We start from the raw sequence: 15,384 nt of genomic DNA on the forward strand, positions 1-15,384 counted from the left end.
TAAATGGAATTACTTTGTTGATTTCTTTTTCAGATTAATTGCTGTTGGCATGTAGAAATGTCACTGATTTTTGTATGTTGATTTTGTATCCTGCAACCTTGCTAAATTTATCAGCTCTCTCTTTTTTTTTTTGGTGGAGGCTTTAGGTGTTTCCAAATATAAGATCATGTTATCTGCAAACAAGGATAATTTGACTTCTTCCATTCCAGTTTGGGTGCCCATTATTTCCTTCTCTTTTCCAATTGCTCTGTCTAGCTTTTCCAGTACTATATCGAGTAACAGTGGTGAAAGTGGGCATCCTTGTCATGTTCCTTGTCTTATAAGAAAGGGTTTCCATTTTTCCCTATTCAATATGACATTAGCTATGGGTCTGTCATAAATGACTTGTATTATATTGAGATATGTTCCTTCTATACCCAGTTTTTTGAAGGTTTTTATCGTGAAGAGATGTTGGATGTTATCAAATGCATTTTCAGCATTAAAATGATCATATAGTTTTTGTCCTCGTTCTGTTAATGTGATATATCACATTGATTGATTTGCATTTGTTGAACTATCCTTGCATCCCTGGGATAAATTCCATTTGCTTATAATAAATGATCTTTTTAATGTGTTGTTTAATTCAGTTTGCTAGTATTTTGTTGAATTTTGCATCAATATTCATCAGTGATAATGGCCTATAGTTTTCTTTCTTTGAAGGTTTGTTTTTGGTAACAGGGTAATACTGGCCTCATAGAATGAGTTTGAAAATATTCCCTCCCCTGTTGTTCAGAATAGTTTTAGTAGGATTGGTGTTAGTTCTTTAAATGTTTGGTAGAATTCAGCACTGAAGCCATCGGGTCCTGGGATTTTCTTTGCCGAGGTGCTTTTTATTATGGTTTTGATTTTGTTACTTGTTACTAGTCTGTTCAGGTTTTGGATTTATTCATGGTTCAATATTGGTAGATTGTGTGTGTCTAGGAATTTATCCATTTATTCTAGATTTTCCAACGTATTGGCATATAGTTGCTCATGTAGCCAATAATGATCCTTTGAATTTCTGTGGTATTGGTTGTAATATCTCCTTTTCCCTCTCTGATTTTATTTATTTAGATCTCTCTTTTTCTCTTAGTCTGGCTAAAGATTTGTCAGTTTTATCTTTTCAAAATCCACCTTTTTGTTTTGTTGATCTTTTGTATTTTCTTCATGTCAAATTCATTTATTTTTGTTCTGATCTTTATTATTTCTTCTACTAATTTTGTGTTTGGTTTGCTCTTTTCTGGTTCTGTAAGATGCATTATTAGGTTGTTTATTTGAAGTTTTTCTTTTTTTTTTTGATGTAGGCACTTTTAGCTATAAAATTCCCTCTTAGTACTGCTTTCACTGTATCCCATAGGTTTTGGTATGTTGTGTTTCCATTATCTTTCTGTTTTTTTTTTGAGAAGGAGTTTCGCTCTGTTGCTCAGGCTAGAGTGCAGTGGCGTGATCTCGGCTCACTGCAAGCTCTGCCTCCCGGGTTCAAACAATTCTCTTGTCTCAGCCTCCCAAGTAGTTGAGATTACAGGCACACACCACCATGCCCAACTAATTTTTGTATTTTTAGTAGAGATGAGGTTTCACCATGTTGGCCAGGCTGGTCTTGAACTCCCAACTTGAGGTGATCCACCTGCCTCAGCCTCCCACAGTGCTAGGATTACAGGCTTGAGCCACCACGCCTGGCCCTCCATTATCATTTGTTGTAAGAAATTTTTAAATTTCCTTCTTAATTTCTTCATTGACCCATTGGTTATTCAGGAGCATATTGTTCAATTTTCGTGGTTTTTTTTTTATAGTTTCCAAAATTCCTCATTACTCATATCTAATTTTATTCCATTGTGGTCAGTGAAGATGCTTGATATTATTTCAGATTTTTCAGAATGTGTTAAGACTTTTTTTTTGGGACCTAACAGATGGTCTATCCGTGGATCTATGTGCTGAGGAAAAGAATGTGTGTATTCTACAGCTGTTGGTTGAAATATTCTGTAAATATCTATTAGGTGCATTTGGTTTATAGTATAGATTGTATAGTATAGATAGTATAGTATAGATTTATGTATAGATGATCTGTTCAATACTGAAAGTGGGGTGGTGAAGTCTCCAGCTGTTATTGTATTGGGGTCTATCTCTATTTAGATCTAATAATATTTGCTTTATATATTTGTGTGCTCCAGTGTTGGGTGCATATATATTTACAGTTGTTATATCCTCTTGTTGAATTGAGGATATAACATCCATGTAGTGACCTTCTTTGTCTCTTCTTACAGTTTTTGTCTTGAAACTACTCCTGCTCTTTTTTGGTTTACGTTTGCATAGAACATCTTTTTCCATCCCTTTTTTTTCAGCCTATATGTTTCTTCATAGATGAAATGTATTTCTTGTAGGCAACAGATCATTGGGTTGGTTGTTTATTCATTTAGCCACTGTGTGTTTTGTTTGGAGAGTTTAGTCCATTTTCATTCAGTGTTACTATTGAAGGGTAAAGACTTACTCCTGCCATTTTGTTATTTGTTTTCTGGTTGTTTTGTGGTCTTCCTTCTTTCCTTCCTTCCTATCTTCCTTTTAGTGAAGGTGATTTTCTCTGGTGGTATGATTTATTTTCTTGCTTTTTATTTTTAGTGTATCTGCTGTATGTTTTTTGATTTGAGATTACCACAAGGCTTGCAAATACTCTTATAACCCATTATTTTAAGCTGATAACAACTTAACTCTGTTGCAAACAAACAAGCAAAAGGAAAACTAATAAAAACTCTACACCTTAACTTCCTTTCCCTGCTTTTAAACTTTTTGTTTCTATTTATTTTACTGTCTGTGCTTAAAGAATTCTTTTAGTTATTATTTTTGATTGGTTCATCGTTTAGTCTTTCTACGTAAGAATGATTTACACACCACAGTTATGGTGTTATAATACTCTGTGTTTTTCTGGGTTCTTACCAGTGACTTTTGCACCTTTACGTGATTTTTTATTGCTCATTAATGTCTGTCTGTTTCTGACTGAAGTACTCTTTAGTATTTCTTGTGGGCCAAGTCTGGCATTGATGAAATCCCCCAGCTTTTGTTTGTCTGGGAAAGTCTTTATTTCTCCTTCATGTTTGAATAATATTTTTGCCAGTATTATTCTAGGGTAAAAGCTTTTTACTTTCAGCACTTTAAATATGTCATGCCACTCTCTCCTGGCCTGTAAGGTTTCCACTGAAAAGTCTGTTGCCAGATGTGCTAGAATTCCATTACATGTTATTTGTCTCTTTTCGCTTGTAGCTTTTAGGATTCTTTCTTTATCCTTGACTTTTTGGGAGTTGTGTTGAGGTAGTCTTCTTTGGGTTAAGTCTGTTTGGTGATGTATAACCTTCTTCTACTTGGATATTGATATCTCTTTAGATTTGGGAAGCTCTCTGTTATTATCCATTTGAATAAACCTTCTACCCCTATCTCTTTCTTTACCTCCCCTTTAAGGCCAATAACTCTTCAGTTTGCCCTTCTGAGGCTATTTTCTAGATCCTGTAGGCATGCTTTATTATTTTCTTTTTCTTTTTTTTCTTTTGTCTCTTTTGACTCTGTGTTTTCAAATAAACTGCCTTCACGCTTACAATTTTTTTCCTCTGCTTGATCAGTTCTACTACTAAAAGACTCTAATACGTTCTTAAGTATGTCAGTTGCATTTTTCAACTCCAGAATTTCTGCTTCTTTTTAATTATTTCAATCTCTTTGTTAAATTTGTCTGATAGAATTCTGAATTCCCTGTGTTACCTGGAATTTCTTTGAGCTTCCTCAAAACAGCTATTTTGAATTTTCTATCTTAAAGGTCACATATCTGCTTCTCTAGCATTGGTCTCTGGTTCATTTGGTGAGGTCATGCTTTTGTGAATGGTCTTAATGCTAATGGATGTTAATCTGTGTCTGGGCATTGAAGAGTTAGGTATTTATTGTAGGTCTTTGTAGTGCAGGCTTGCTTGTACCTTCTTGGGAAAGAGTTTCAGATATTTGCAAAGCCTGGGTGTTAGCTGGGTGCAGTGGCTGACACCTGTAACTCTCCAGCACTTTGGAAGTTTGAGAAGGGCAGATTGCTTCAGCTCAGGAGTTTGAGACCAGCCTGGGTAACATGGCGAAACCCCATCTCTACAAAAACAAACAAACAAACAAACAAGCCGGGTGTGGTGGCATATGCCTACAGTCTCAGCTACTTGGGAGGCTGAGGTGGGAGGATCACTCAAGCCCAGGAAGTTGAGGCTACAGTGAGCTGAGATGGTGCCACTACTCCGGCCTGGGTGACAGAGTGAGATCCTGTCTCAAAAAAAAACAAAACATAGGTGTCGTAATCTAAGCTGTGTCTCTGTTAGAGTGTACCCCAAGCTCAGTAATGTTGTGATATTCTTGCAGAGTTGTAGATATACTGCCTTGACAATGTTGGTTAAGATCCAGAAGAATTATCTGGATTACAAGGCAGAGACCCTTGTTCTGTTCGGTTTCTTTCTCAAGACACTCACAAACAGAGTGTCCTTCTCTGTTCTGAGCCTCCTGGAGCTGGGGGAGGGATGACACAAGCACCCCTGTGACTACTACCAATGTGATTGCACTGGGTCAGACCTGAAGCCAGCACAGCTTTTCACCCAAGGCCTGCTGTAACCACTATCTGGCTAGTGTTTATGGTTACTCAGGGCCCTGGGGCTCTACAGTAAGTAGGTGGCGAAATCAGCGAGGTTTGTGTCCTTTCCTTCCTGGCGGTTAGTTTCCCCAGGCCCTGGCAGGTCCAGAGGTGTTGTAGGGAGTTAGGGACTAGAGTCAAAAACCTTAGAAGTCTTTCTGGCGAGCTGGCACTCAGACCACAAGATGCAGTCCTTCCCACTCTTTCCTCCCCTATCCATAGGCAGAGGAGCCTCACCTTGTAGCCACCACTGCCACATACCTACAGGTAGTACTGCCAGGCCACTGCTGCCAGTGTTCCCTTAAGGCCCAAAGGCTCTTCAGCCAGCTTGTGGTTAATGCTACCTGGCGTGGAACTCACCCTTCAGGGCAGTGGTTTCCCCTCTGGCCCAAGGCAGGTCCAGAAATGCCATGTAGAGCCAAGGCCTGGAATCGAGAACCCCAAAAGCCCGCTTGGTGCTCTATGTCACTGTGGCCAAGCTGGTACCTAAGGTGGAAGACAAAGTTCCCTTTAACTTTTTTTCCCTCTGCTTGTCTCAGGCAGGAGTATTCCCATAGCTACCATAGCTGGGAACACGCTGAGTCTCACCTGAAGCTAGCAAGTCTCAGAGTCTTATCCAAGGTCCGCACTGCCTGGCCATGACTGCTGGTTTCTCAGGGGCTCTTTGGTCTGATGGGTCCTGCTGGAACTGGTTTCTTTCCTTCAAGGCAGCAAGTTCCCTTCTGGCCTAGGGTGTGTCTAGAAATGTCCTCCAGGAGCTAAGACCTAGAAAGGGGGCCTCATGTCTCTGAGTGGTGTCCTATCCTGTTTGGCTGAGCTGGTATCCAAGATGCAAGACAAAGAATATATCTCTTTTGGAGCTGTGAACTGTGTAGCCTGGGGTTGGGTGGCACCAGCACGCCATTGGCCGCCCTGCTCATATGTCAGTAGGTCACGTGTCCCCCAAGTCCACTGGCTCTGAGCCCAGTTACATTAGGACTTGCTTAGGATTTGCAGTCTCTGTGTCCTACACTGCCTTTCAAATTTATTTGAGGCCCTAGAGTACTTCAGTCTGCAGTGATGAAGCTTTCTGGAATTCAAGTTCTGGCCATGGGGTTGGGCAATTCCCCTCTGGCTAAGGCTAGTTTAAGTACTCCCTCTATGGGTGGGTGTCAACTGAGTTCAGCCTGTTTTGCTTTCTCCAGTGATGGCGGCACTGAGTTCAGTGCAGTCTCTCACAACCGCTGTGCTCTCCCTCTCCCAAGTGCGCACCACACAGTTCGCTGCAGTGGCAAAGGGGTGAAGGAGGGAGGGGGAATGGTGGCATTGGCTATTCAAACCTTTCTTTCCTACCCTCTTGCAATGCCTCTTTTAGTGATATGAAGTTAAAACCAGGTACTGTGTGTGCTCATCTGATTTTTGGTTCTTATGAAGGTGCTTTTTGGTGTATAGATAGTTGTTAAATTGGTGTCCTTCTTGGGGAGACAATAAGTGCAGCCTTCTATTCTGCCATCTTGCTGCCTGCATTCCAGAACCTTTTATCATAATTTCCTTTTTAGATATTTGTTAATGTTTGGAAGCACATCTGATTTTTTTGTTGTTGATTTTGTATCCTGCAACTTGTTTATTAGTTGTAACAGTTTGTTTTGTGGAGTTTTAGGGTCTTCTATAATGACATAATGTTGTGTCCAAATGGGACAATTTTAATTCTTGTTTTTCCAATTTGGAGGCTATTTATTTAGCCTAATTGTCCTGGTTAAGACTTCTAGTACTGTGTTGAATAGAAGTGACAAGAGTGGGGCATCCTTGCCTTGTTCCTGATCCTAGAGAAAAAGCTTTCAGTTTTTCTTCATTGAATGTGGTGTTAGCTGTGGGCTTCTCCTTTATGAAATTTATTTTATTATGTTGAGATGCTTTTCTGTTATTCCTGGTTTGTTTTTATCATGAAAGGGCGTGAATTTTGTGAGTTTTTTCTGCATCTGTTAAAATGATCATATAATGCTATTCTTTATTTTGTTAATGTGGCTTATTATATCAGTTGATTTTTTTGTTTATTGAATCTTCTGTGCATCGTAGGGATAAATTCCACTTTGTTGTGGTATATAATTTTTAAAAAATTTTGTTGTTGGTTGGGTTTGCTGGTATTTGATTGAGGATCTTTGCATCTGTATTTGTCAAGGAGTAACTAACACATTTTTTAACCTCATTAAAAATAATTTTGAAGATGTACTCCAAGTCTCAACAATGAACCTGGCCCTGTGCGCTCCACTCGCTGATGCTTCCCAGCGATCTAGTTTGTTTGAATGCTTTTCCCACTATTTGACTGGATGACTCGTACTCTGGTAGTATCTCCTCATTTCATAAAACTCTGCCTACCTGCCTCCCCTGTCCTTCCAATTCTGGATTAGGTGCCTTTCTTAGGGGACTTCTATCATCACATATATCATAATTAGCTATTTATTCCTTCTCTTCTAGAAGAAGCTGTTTGAGAATAAGAGCTGTATTTCCTCTTGACCTCCAATCGTTAATCCAGTGTCTGACACATTATTAGATACTTTAATATAAGTCTTCTAGTACATAAGACAAGACTGAACAAAATCAAAACATTTAATTAAAACTCAGTTTTACTTTTTATTAATACCTAAGTGTCCTACAATCAAAGCACAGCTTCTTAGTTGAACAAAGAAAGCAATTGTCTTTTGCTTTAGGAGTATAAGTAAAACTGATGTCTTTGCTAGGTATTTTTTCCTGCCCTGAACATCGTATCACTGAAGTGAGCAAAGCTGTCTGTTGCTCCTTATGCTTATTTTTATTTGTCTTAGTAATTAATACTGTTATTCTCATCATCTTTAATTTGTTCTTAATAAATCTATAGGAATCTTTTATATACCTTTGCTTTTCTTTGAATTAATTTTTATACTTAAAATTACTGTCATTTAAGAATTTTCCTGATTCTTAAAACTTTTTATTTTGAGAAAAATCTTAAGTGTACAGAAGAGTTGCAAGGATATTAAGTACCAGTATACCTTTCACCTATATTTACCAAGTAACATTTGCCACATTTTGCTTTATTTTTGTCTGTACGTGCAATTATGTTATTTGCTAATCATTAGTAAGTTGCAGACATTCTAACTCTTCTTAACTATTTCAGCATGTATATGAACAAGGACTTTTAAAAATACCGATATAATTATCAAATTCAGGAGATTTAAGATGGATATAATACTGTTATTTAATATATGGTTTATATTCCAAATTTTTCAGTTGCTCAGATTGTGTGCTCTATAGCAATTTCCCCTGTAATCTAGGATTCGGTCAGGGAGCACACATGGCATTTACATGTCATTTCTATTCAATATCCTTTAATCCAGGAAAGTTCCTCAGCCTGAGTTTTTGAGTCTTTCATGACATTAATGTTTTTTAAGAGTGTAACCAGTATTTTTTTGAATGTTGTCAACTTGAGTTTATATATTCCTTTGTGGTAAGATTCAATTTATTACATTTTTGTTAGGAATACTGTATGGGATGTATGTTCCTTTCTGTGCCTGTGGATCAAGAGTCATATGAAGTCAGTGATGTTAAGTTTGATCCATCAGAAACCTTTGTAACTAATAAGTAATTTGTGGAGAAATAGTTGAGATTGTCAATATTCTTTTCTCCAAGAAACATTCATTGGTTTTAGCATTTGTTGATGATTATTACTTAAGTCAGTTATTACTATAATAGTTCCAAAATGATGACTTTGTAGCTCTATCATTCTTCTGTATTGATTTGTTGTCTAATACTTTCTAATGGAGGTATTTCTTTATGGAATTGTCCTAAATGGAGTTCATAAAATATTAGTGGAAATGACCTAAGATTTTTCTCCTTTTTATTATGAAAATGTTATATGTACAAAAAAAATCAGAAGAATACTACAGCTGTGATTCAAGAGTTTTAAACATTAGTCATATTTGCTTTACCTATCTTGTATGTATGTGTGTGTTTGCTACAATTTTTGAAAGTATGTTGGAGATACTATATTTTTATCCCTAAATATTTCAATAAGTATCTCCTAAGAATATTTTCTATATAACCATAGTAGCATTAGGTCACCTAAAAAAATTAACAATTCCATAATATCATGTAATAACCAGTTTATGTTAAAATTTCCCCAATGTGTCTTTTTTTTTTTTAATGACCCAATTCAACGTTTATACATTACACTTGGACCCAGAAGGACCCAATTCGACATTCATACGTTGCACTTGGTTTCTCTTAAGTCTTCCTTAATTTAGAACAGGTCATTCTCGCACTTGTTTTCTTAATTACATTAAGTTTTTAAATTAATTATTCTTCACTTTAGAAAGAAAATGAACTTTTTGGTTTTGTAATTAGCAAGTAATTTGTGAGTTTTGGCACCACATAAATATCCTGTTCTTCAATAGCTTTTACCTAATAGTTTTTGCTTCCATTGATGATCCTTGTCTAAATCAGTTATTTTCTTGGAGGTTGCATGTGCTCAAGCCCACAACCACACATACAATCACAAATGAACAAGAAAAACTGATTTTTTTTTGGTTACACACAAGGTATCATATTCTATACATTTTTCTGCAACCTTGTATTTCACTTAATATATTAAGGAGATTTCCTAAATAGAAGGATTCCCTCTTATCTGTAAGGGTTCCTCCCCTCTTACGTAGGGAGAGGTATAAACCAACTTTTTTTTCAAACTATATTTGAGAACCTCTAATAAGGTCTGAATTTAATACTAAACTACCATTTGAAATGCAGGGATAAAAATTTAAACAATTTTTGAATTTGGAATTGTATTTATAAAGTAACTCTTCGTCATGATTTTAGCCTGAAGTTTTCATATAAATAGTAATATAAAATGTATGAAAGAGATGAGTTATCATTTATATTTGGTTAGAATTTGCAAAAAACTCTTTTCATAAAACTTGTTCTATTTCTACCCTCTGTTTTACTTGAAATTATTATGGCCATTTTTTTCATCAAAAATTATTTGCATTCTTTCATCTGTCTTTATGACCATAGAGATCACAAAATAAGTTACAACTTCTTGGCCTAACGGAATGAAAATAATAATGAACATTTACTGAGTGAATGTTTTGTTCTTGGCACTGTGCTTAAAAATTAAACCCTTTACACATACTAACTCTTTTAATTACGTTATAATTTTAGTAGGTAGATGACATTATTCCTTTTTTTTGAGACAGGGTCTCGCTCTGACACCCAGGCTGGAGTGCAGTGGAGCAAGCACAGCTCACTGCGACCTCAACCTCCCAGGCTCAAGCAATCCTCCCACCTCAGCCTTTCAAGTAGCTAGGACAACAGTCGTGAGCCATGATGCCCAGCTAATTTTTTGCATTTTTTTTAGAGACGAGGTCTCCCTATGTTACCCAGGCTGGTCTTGAATTCCTGGGCTCAAGTGATCCTGAAGCCTTGGCGTCTCAAAGCACTGGGATTAGCCATGCATAAGCATGAGCCACTGTGCCTGGCCTTACATTATTCTTATAAATGAGGAATTTAAAAATTCATATAGGAGAAGCATCTTGCTTAAGATACCTTTTTTTTTTTTTTTTTTTTGAGATAGAGCCTCGCACCATCGCCCGGGCTAGAGTGCAGTGTTGAGATCTCGACTCACTGCAACCTCCACCTCCTGAGTTCAAGCGATTCTCCTGCCTCAGCCTTCCAAGCAGCTGGGATTACGGGTGGCTGCCACTATGCCTGGCTAATTTTTTGTATTTTTAGTAGAAACGGGGTTTCACTATGTTGACCAGGCTGTCTGAAACTCCTGACCTCGTGATACACCCACCTCGGCCTCCCAAAGTGCTGGGATTACAGGCATAAGCCTGGCCCAAAAAATGTTATTTAACTGATTTGAAACCTAAACATGTTTGTTTAACACCAACATATGTGATTCTGAACCACTCATACTATGCTGCTTATTCACAATAGTAAAGACATGGAATCAACCTAAATGCCCACCAACAGTAGCCTGGATAAGGAAAATGTGGTACATATACACCATGGACTACTATGCAGCCATAAAAGTAAACAAGATCATGTCCTTTGCAGGAACATGGATGGAGCTAGAGGCCATTATCCTTAGCAGACTAACACAGGAACAGAAAACCAACTACTGCATGTTCTCACTTATAAATGGGAGCTAAATGATGAGAACACATGGACACATAGAGGGGAAGAGCAGATTTTGGGGCCTTCTAGAGGGTGGAGGGTGGGAGGAGGGAGAGGATCAGGGAAAATAGCTAATGAGTACTAGGCTTAGTACCTGGGTGACAAAATAATCTGTACAACAAACCCCCATGACACGAGTTTACCTGTTTACCTATGTAACAAACCAGTACATGTACCCTTGAACCTAAAAGTTAAAAAAATAATAATAATAATTCATTTGTTACGATTTTAAATTTTATAGTATTAAGTTTATTATTTTGATTTTGGTTTTTGATTTTGATACTTTATGCTATATGGTCCTATTTACATGTTGATCTTTGTGACAGGTATTTTAACAATGGACTTAAAGAGCCTGTGGACCCTAATATGAGAAATTATAAGTACAGTAGGGGTCACCTCTGGGATTGTGACATCAGTTGGTAACCTCAAAGTGAAACTGGAGTTTAGGTGAAATAGGGCATAGAGTGGTGGGAAGTTGACCAAATTGTAGCCCCTCCTTTTGATTCAGTGTATTTAAGGATCCTTGTCAGAATGGAGTCCTTTTCGCTATAAGGAGAAGATCCAGACCTGGAACATGACTAATTAGAATTGCAGTTTCTTCATTTTTGAAAACTTTTCCTTCCCCATTTGAAACTAGACCATTTTGTAATTAGTAATTGGTACGTTAATAGTGCAAAGAATATTCAAACTACACGGTATTTTTTGATATTTTTTATTATTTCATGTAGTGCAAAATTCAAAAGGTATAGCAGGGTATACACTAAGGGTCTTTTTCCCCAGAGACAGCGACTGGTACCAGTTTTCTTTGTTACCATGTATTTTCTTCCAGATATAATTTACATACACATACATTCTTTTTAACAGTCCCATATAAAGGCAGTTGCTATACACACGGTACTGAGCCTTGAGGTTTTTCACTTAACAGTATATCATGGAGATTATTTCATGTCTGCATATTGTGAATTTCCTTATTCATTTTTTATAGCTGCACAGTACTCTGTTATAAAGGTATACCATAATTTATTTAGCCAGGCCTAAATAAATCTAACTTATTTACATTGTTTCAGTCTTACTTGTAATAACAGTGCTACAGGGATAATAGGCAAGTCATTTTGTACATAAAGATGTGCATTTGGTATCTGTGCAGGATAAATTGTTAAATAAGGGATTGCTGTGTCAGTTTGTGCATTTATAACTTTGACAGCAGGTGCTGAATATGCCCCCATAAAGGCTGTACGCTCCCACTAACAATATAGGAAAGTTTATATTAGCAAATTGCTCAATCTTGTTGAAGCTTTAACTTTTGTTTCCCTTCTTATCAGTGAGGTTGAACATAGTTTCATGTGCTAGGAACTCATTTGTATTTTCTTTCCTAGTACACTCTTTAAATTCTAGGTTTGGTATAACTACTTAAGGTTTAACTTTTTTTTTTTTTTTTCAAAGACGGAGCCTCCCTCTGTCATCCAGGCTGGAGTGCAGTGGCATGATCTCGGCTCACTGCAATCTCCACCTCCCGAGTTCAAGCGATTCTCCTGCCTCAGTCTCCTGAGTAGCTGGGATTACAGGTGCACACTACCACGCCTGGCTAATTTTTGTATTTTTAGTAGAGATGAGGTTTCACCATGTTGGGCAGGCTGTTTTCGAACTCCTGACCTTGTGACCCGCCTGCCTTGGCCTCCTGAAGTGCTGGGATTACAGGCATAAGCTACCGCGCCCAGCCAGGTTTAACATTTTTGAAGCTATTCTCTGCAGATACTTATGGCAAGGCTAGACATAATATAGAAGTTAATATTATGAGCTCTGGAGTCTTAGGTTTATTTCTTGGGTTTGCCACTTCCTAGCTGTAACACCTTAGGCAACTTACATGTGTTAAGTCAGATAAAGCATATGAAAGCACAGTGCCTAGCACATTAAGAGCACAAGAATGTTAGCTATTATTAGTATGCCTGATGCATGCTAATAATAACTAACATTATTAGCTATTATATGTTAGTTGACTGTAGTAACTCTAGTTACTCTACATAGGTAACTTTGTTCCATAAATGCTTTATTTGGAGTATAATTATAATTATTTAAAAATAAAATGAAGTGTGCCAAAATATTCATTGTAATTAATACCAGTTAAGTAACTGGTGCTAGGAGAATTTTGAGTAATTTGTGTTAATTATTTTTAATGTCTAATTTTTCTGTAATGGAAATATGTTTTATAATAGAAAAAATATGGTAAAGATTGTTGTGAAATTATTTTTGTTAAAATATACCTCCCCTGTTTTTTCATTACAGACAGAGAGTGCATGGGCTGAAGAATACTCTGAAAAGAAGAAAGGATCTCATAAGCGCTCAGCATCTTGGGGCAGTACAGATCAACTTAAGGAGGTCAGAAAAATGGTTCTAAGATAGTGGGTGTGGAAATATGATCCTTCTGTTGGCTATTTCCTTGATATTATGGGCAGTAAGTCTTTGTAATTTTCCATTGATTTATTTTTTCTTTTTGGCTTGTGAAATAACAGGAAAACAATTATTGTGTTGATTTAATAAAGATTTGAGTAGGGAGATTTATATATCACCTGATTTGTATTTTTGTCTTTTTTTTAGGAGAGTTCATCCTTGTCTGTTAACATCAGATTTAAACATTGTAACAATACAACAAATGTGAATTTATTCTTTTTTTTTTTTTTTTTTGGGTGAGATGGAGTCTCCCTCTGTTGCCCAGGCTGGAATGCAGTGGTGCAACCTTGGCTCATTGCAGGCTCTGCCTCCCGGGCTCAAGCAATTCTCGTGCCTCAGCCTTCCAAGTAACTGGGACTGCAGGTATATGCCACCATGGCCAGCTAATTTTTGTATTTTCAGTAGAGACAGGGTTTCATCATATTGTCCAGGCTGGTCTCTAACTCCTGACCTCAAGCAGTCTGCCTGCCTTGGCCTCCCAAAGTGCTGGGATTACAGGCATGAGTCACTGCACCTGGCCACATTTATTATTTTTCTATATATGGTGGTGTTTCTGAAATGGAGTATTCCCTATAACCATGATGATTATGGCTCCATGCTATGATTACCATTTTCTGTGCTGCTAATTAGTGACATTTTCATTTCACACATAATGTAGAAATGCAAAAACTCGGTCAAAGAATAAATAAGATATTCATTGGAATTGCATTCGTTAAAGATGATATCTGTGAATATATTTTATGGCTTGAGTTGATTTTTAAATACTGTGTAATTTTTGGAGCTGTTGAAAGTTAGGTGTTCAATAAAGAAATCTAAATTAAAATAAAAGTTAACTTATGGTAAAGGCAATGAGAATGATTGTTATTTTTTTAATTCTTTGTGAAAACTGTAATGTACTTATTCTAAGTGCTGAAAACTTTATTTGTGTAGTGCTTGGGAAGCTTGAAGGCTGAGAACAGTGTTGGAACATACACACATACATGCATGTGTTGTATATATGTATAAAATTATGAACAAAAAAATGAGACTGATATGTTTCAAAAATTCAAAGGACTTATTAAGGGTGAGTTTTACTGGTTCTTATTAAGCAAGGATGTGTTTTTATTTCATGTGGAAAACACTCTGTTGTACTTGCTATTTTTGCTTTCTCAGATTGCAAAATTACGCCAGCAGTTGCAGAGAAGTAAACACAGCAGTCGGCATCATCGAGATAAAGAAAGACAGTCTCCATTTCATGGCAACCATGCAGCTATTAACCAGTGTCAGGTAAGAGTACCAATACCACAAAATCCAGAAAAGGAATTTGTTGTCTTTCTGGTGATTTGTTATTTCATTGGTAATTGTTTAGGACAAAAATGCTCAAAAATATATTTGAAACAGTGATTTAAATGCCGAATCACAGTCTTTATAGAAAAACAGAGTATTAAGTTGACAAAATGATATTTTCTTCTAGTGACCTAAGATATGACTTGTAGGAGACATAGCTACTTATCTATTTTGGTTTACCATGTTTGTCTTTATCAGTTCAATATATTGGAGGCAGAATGATACAGAGAATTGAGTATTGGGTATGGAACGGGCCCTGGCTGAATAATTTATCCTTTATAAGTCTCAGTTTCCTCATGTGAAGATGGGGATAATAATACCTGTCTCAGGCGGGGAACGTCACACACCGGGGCCTGTTGTGGGCTGGGGTGATGGGGGAGGGATAGCATTAGAAGAAATAGCTAATGTAAATGACAAGTTAATGGGTGCAGCAAACCAACAGGGCACATGTGTACATATGTAACAAACCTGCATGTTGTGCACATGTACCCTAGAACTTAAAGTATAATAAAAAAAAAAAAGTAAAAAAAAAAAACAAAAACCTGGCTCATAGAAGTCTTTTGATAGAGACAAACCTTTATCTGCTTTGATTTTTTAGTAGAGCCCATGAACTGCTCTTGATGGCTCATCCGACCAAGGAGCACTTTCCTTTAACTGAATTGAAATTGGATGAAATCTCTTGGCAAGGAGAAAGCAAGTTCATTTCAGGTCCTTCAGGATCTTTCAAGTTCCAGAATTGAAGCTTTGGGAATGTGGGAGGCTAGATTCAA

General features: G+C 37.0%; 1 protein-coding gene across 1 annotated transcript in view; it reads left to right on the top strand.

Moving 5' to 3' along the window:
- Positions 1 to 15,384, top strand: part of FAM117B (family with sequence similarity 117 member B) — a 139,963-nt gene that overhangs the window by 79,065 nt on the left and 45,514 nt on the right. The window contains exons 3-4 of the mRNA XM_025404721.1: positions 13,124 to 13,216; positions 14,441 to 14,554. Of these exons, the coding sequence (XP_025260506.1) occupies positions 13,124 to 13,216; positions 14,441 to 14,554 (207 nt within the window). The remainder of the gene's footprint in view (positions 1 to 13,123; positions 13,217 to 14,440; positions 14,555 to 15,384) is intronic.

The sequence above is a fragment of the Theropithecus gelada genome, chromosome 12, assembly GCF_003255815.1.
Source record: "Theropithecus gelada isolate Dixy chromosome 12, Tgel_1.0, whole genome shotgun sequence".
Lineage (NCBI taxonomy): Eukaryota > Metazoa > Chordata > Mammalia > Primates > Cercopithecidae > Theropithecus > Theropithecus gelada.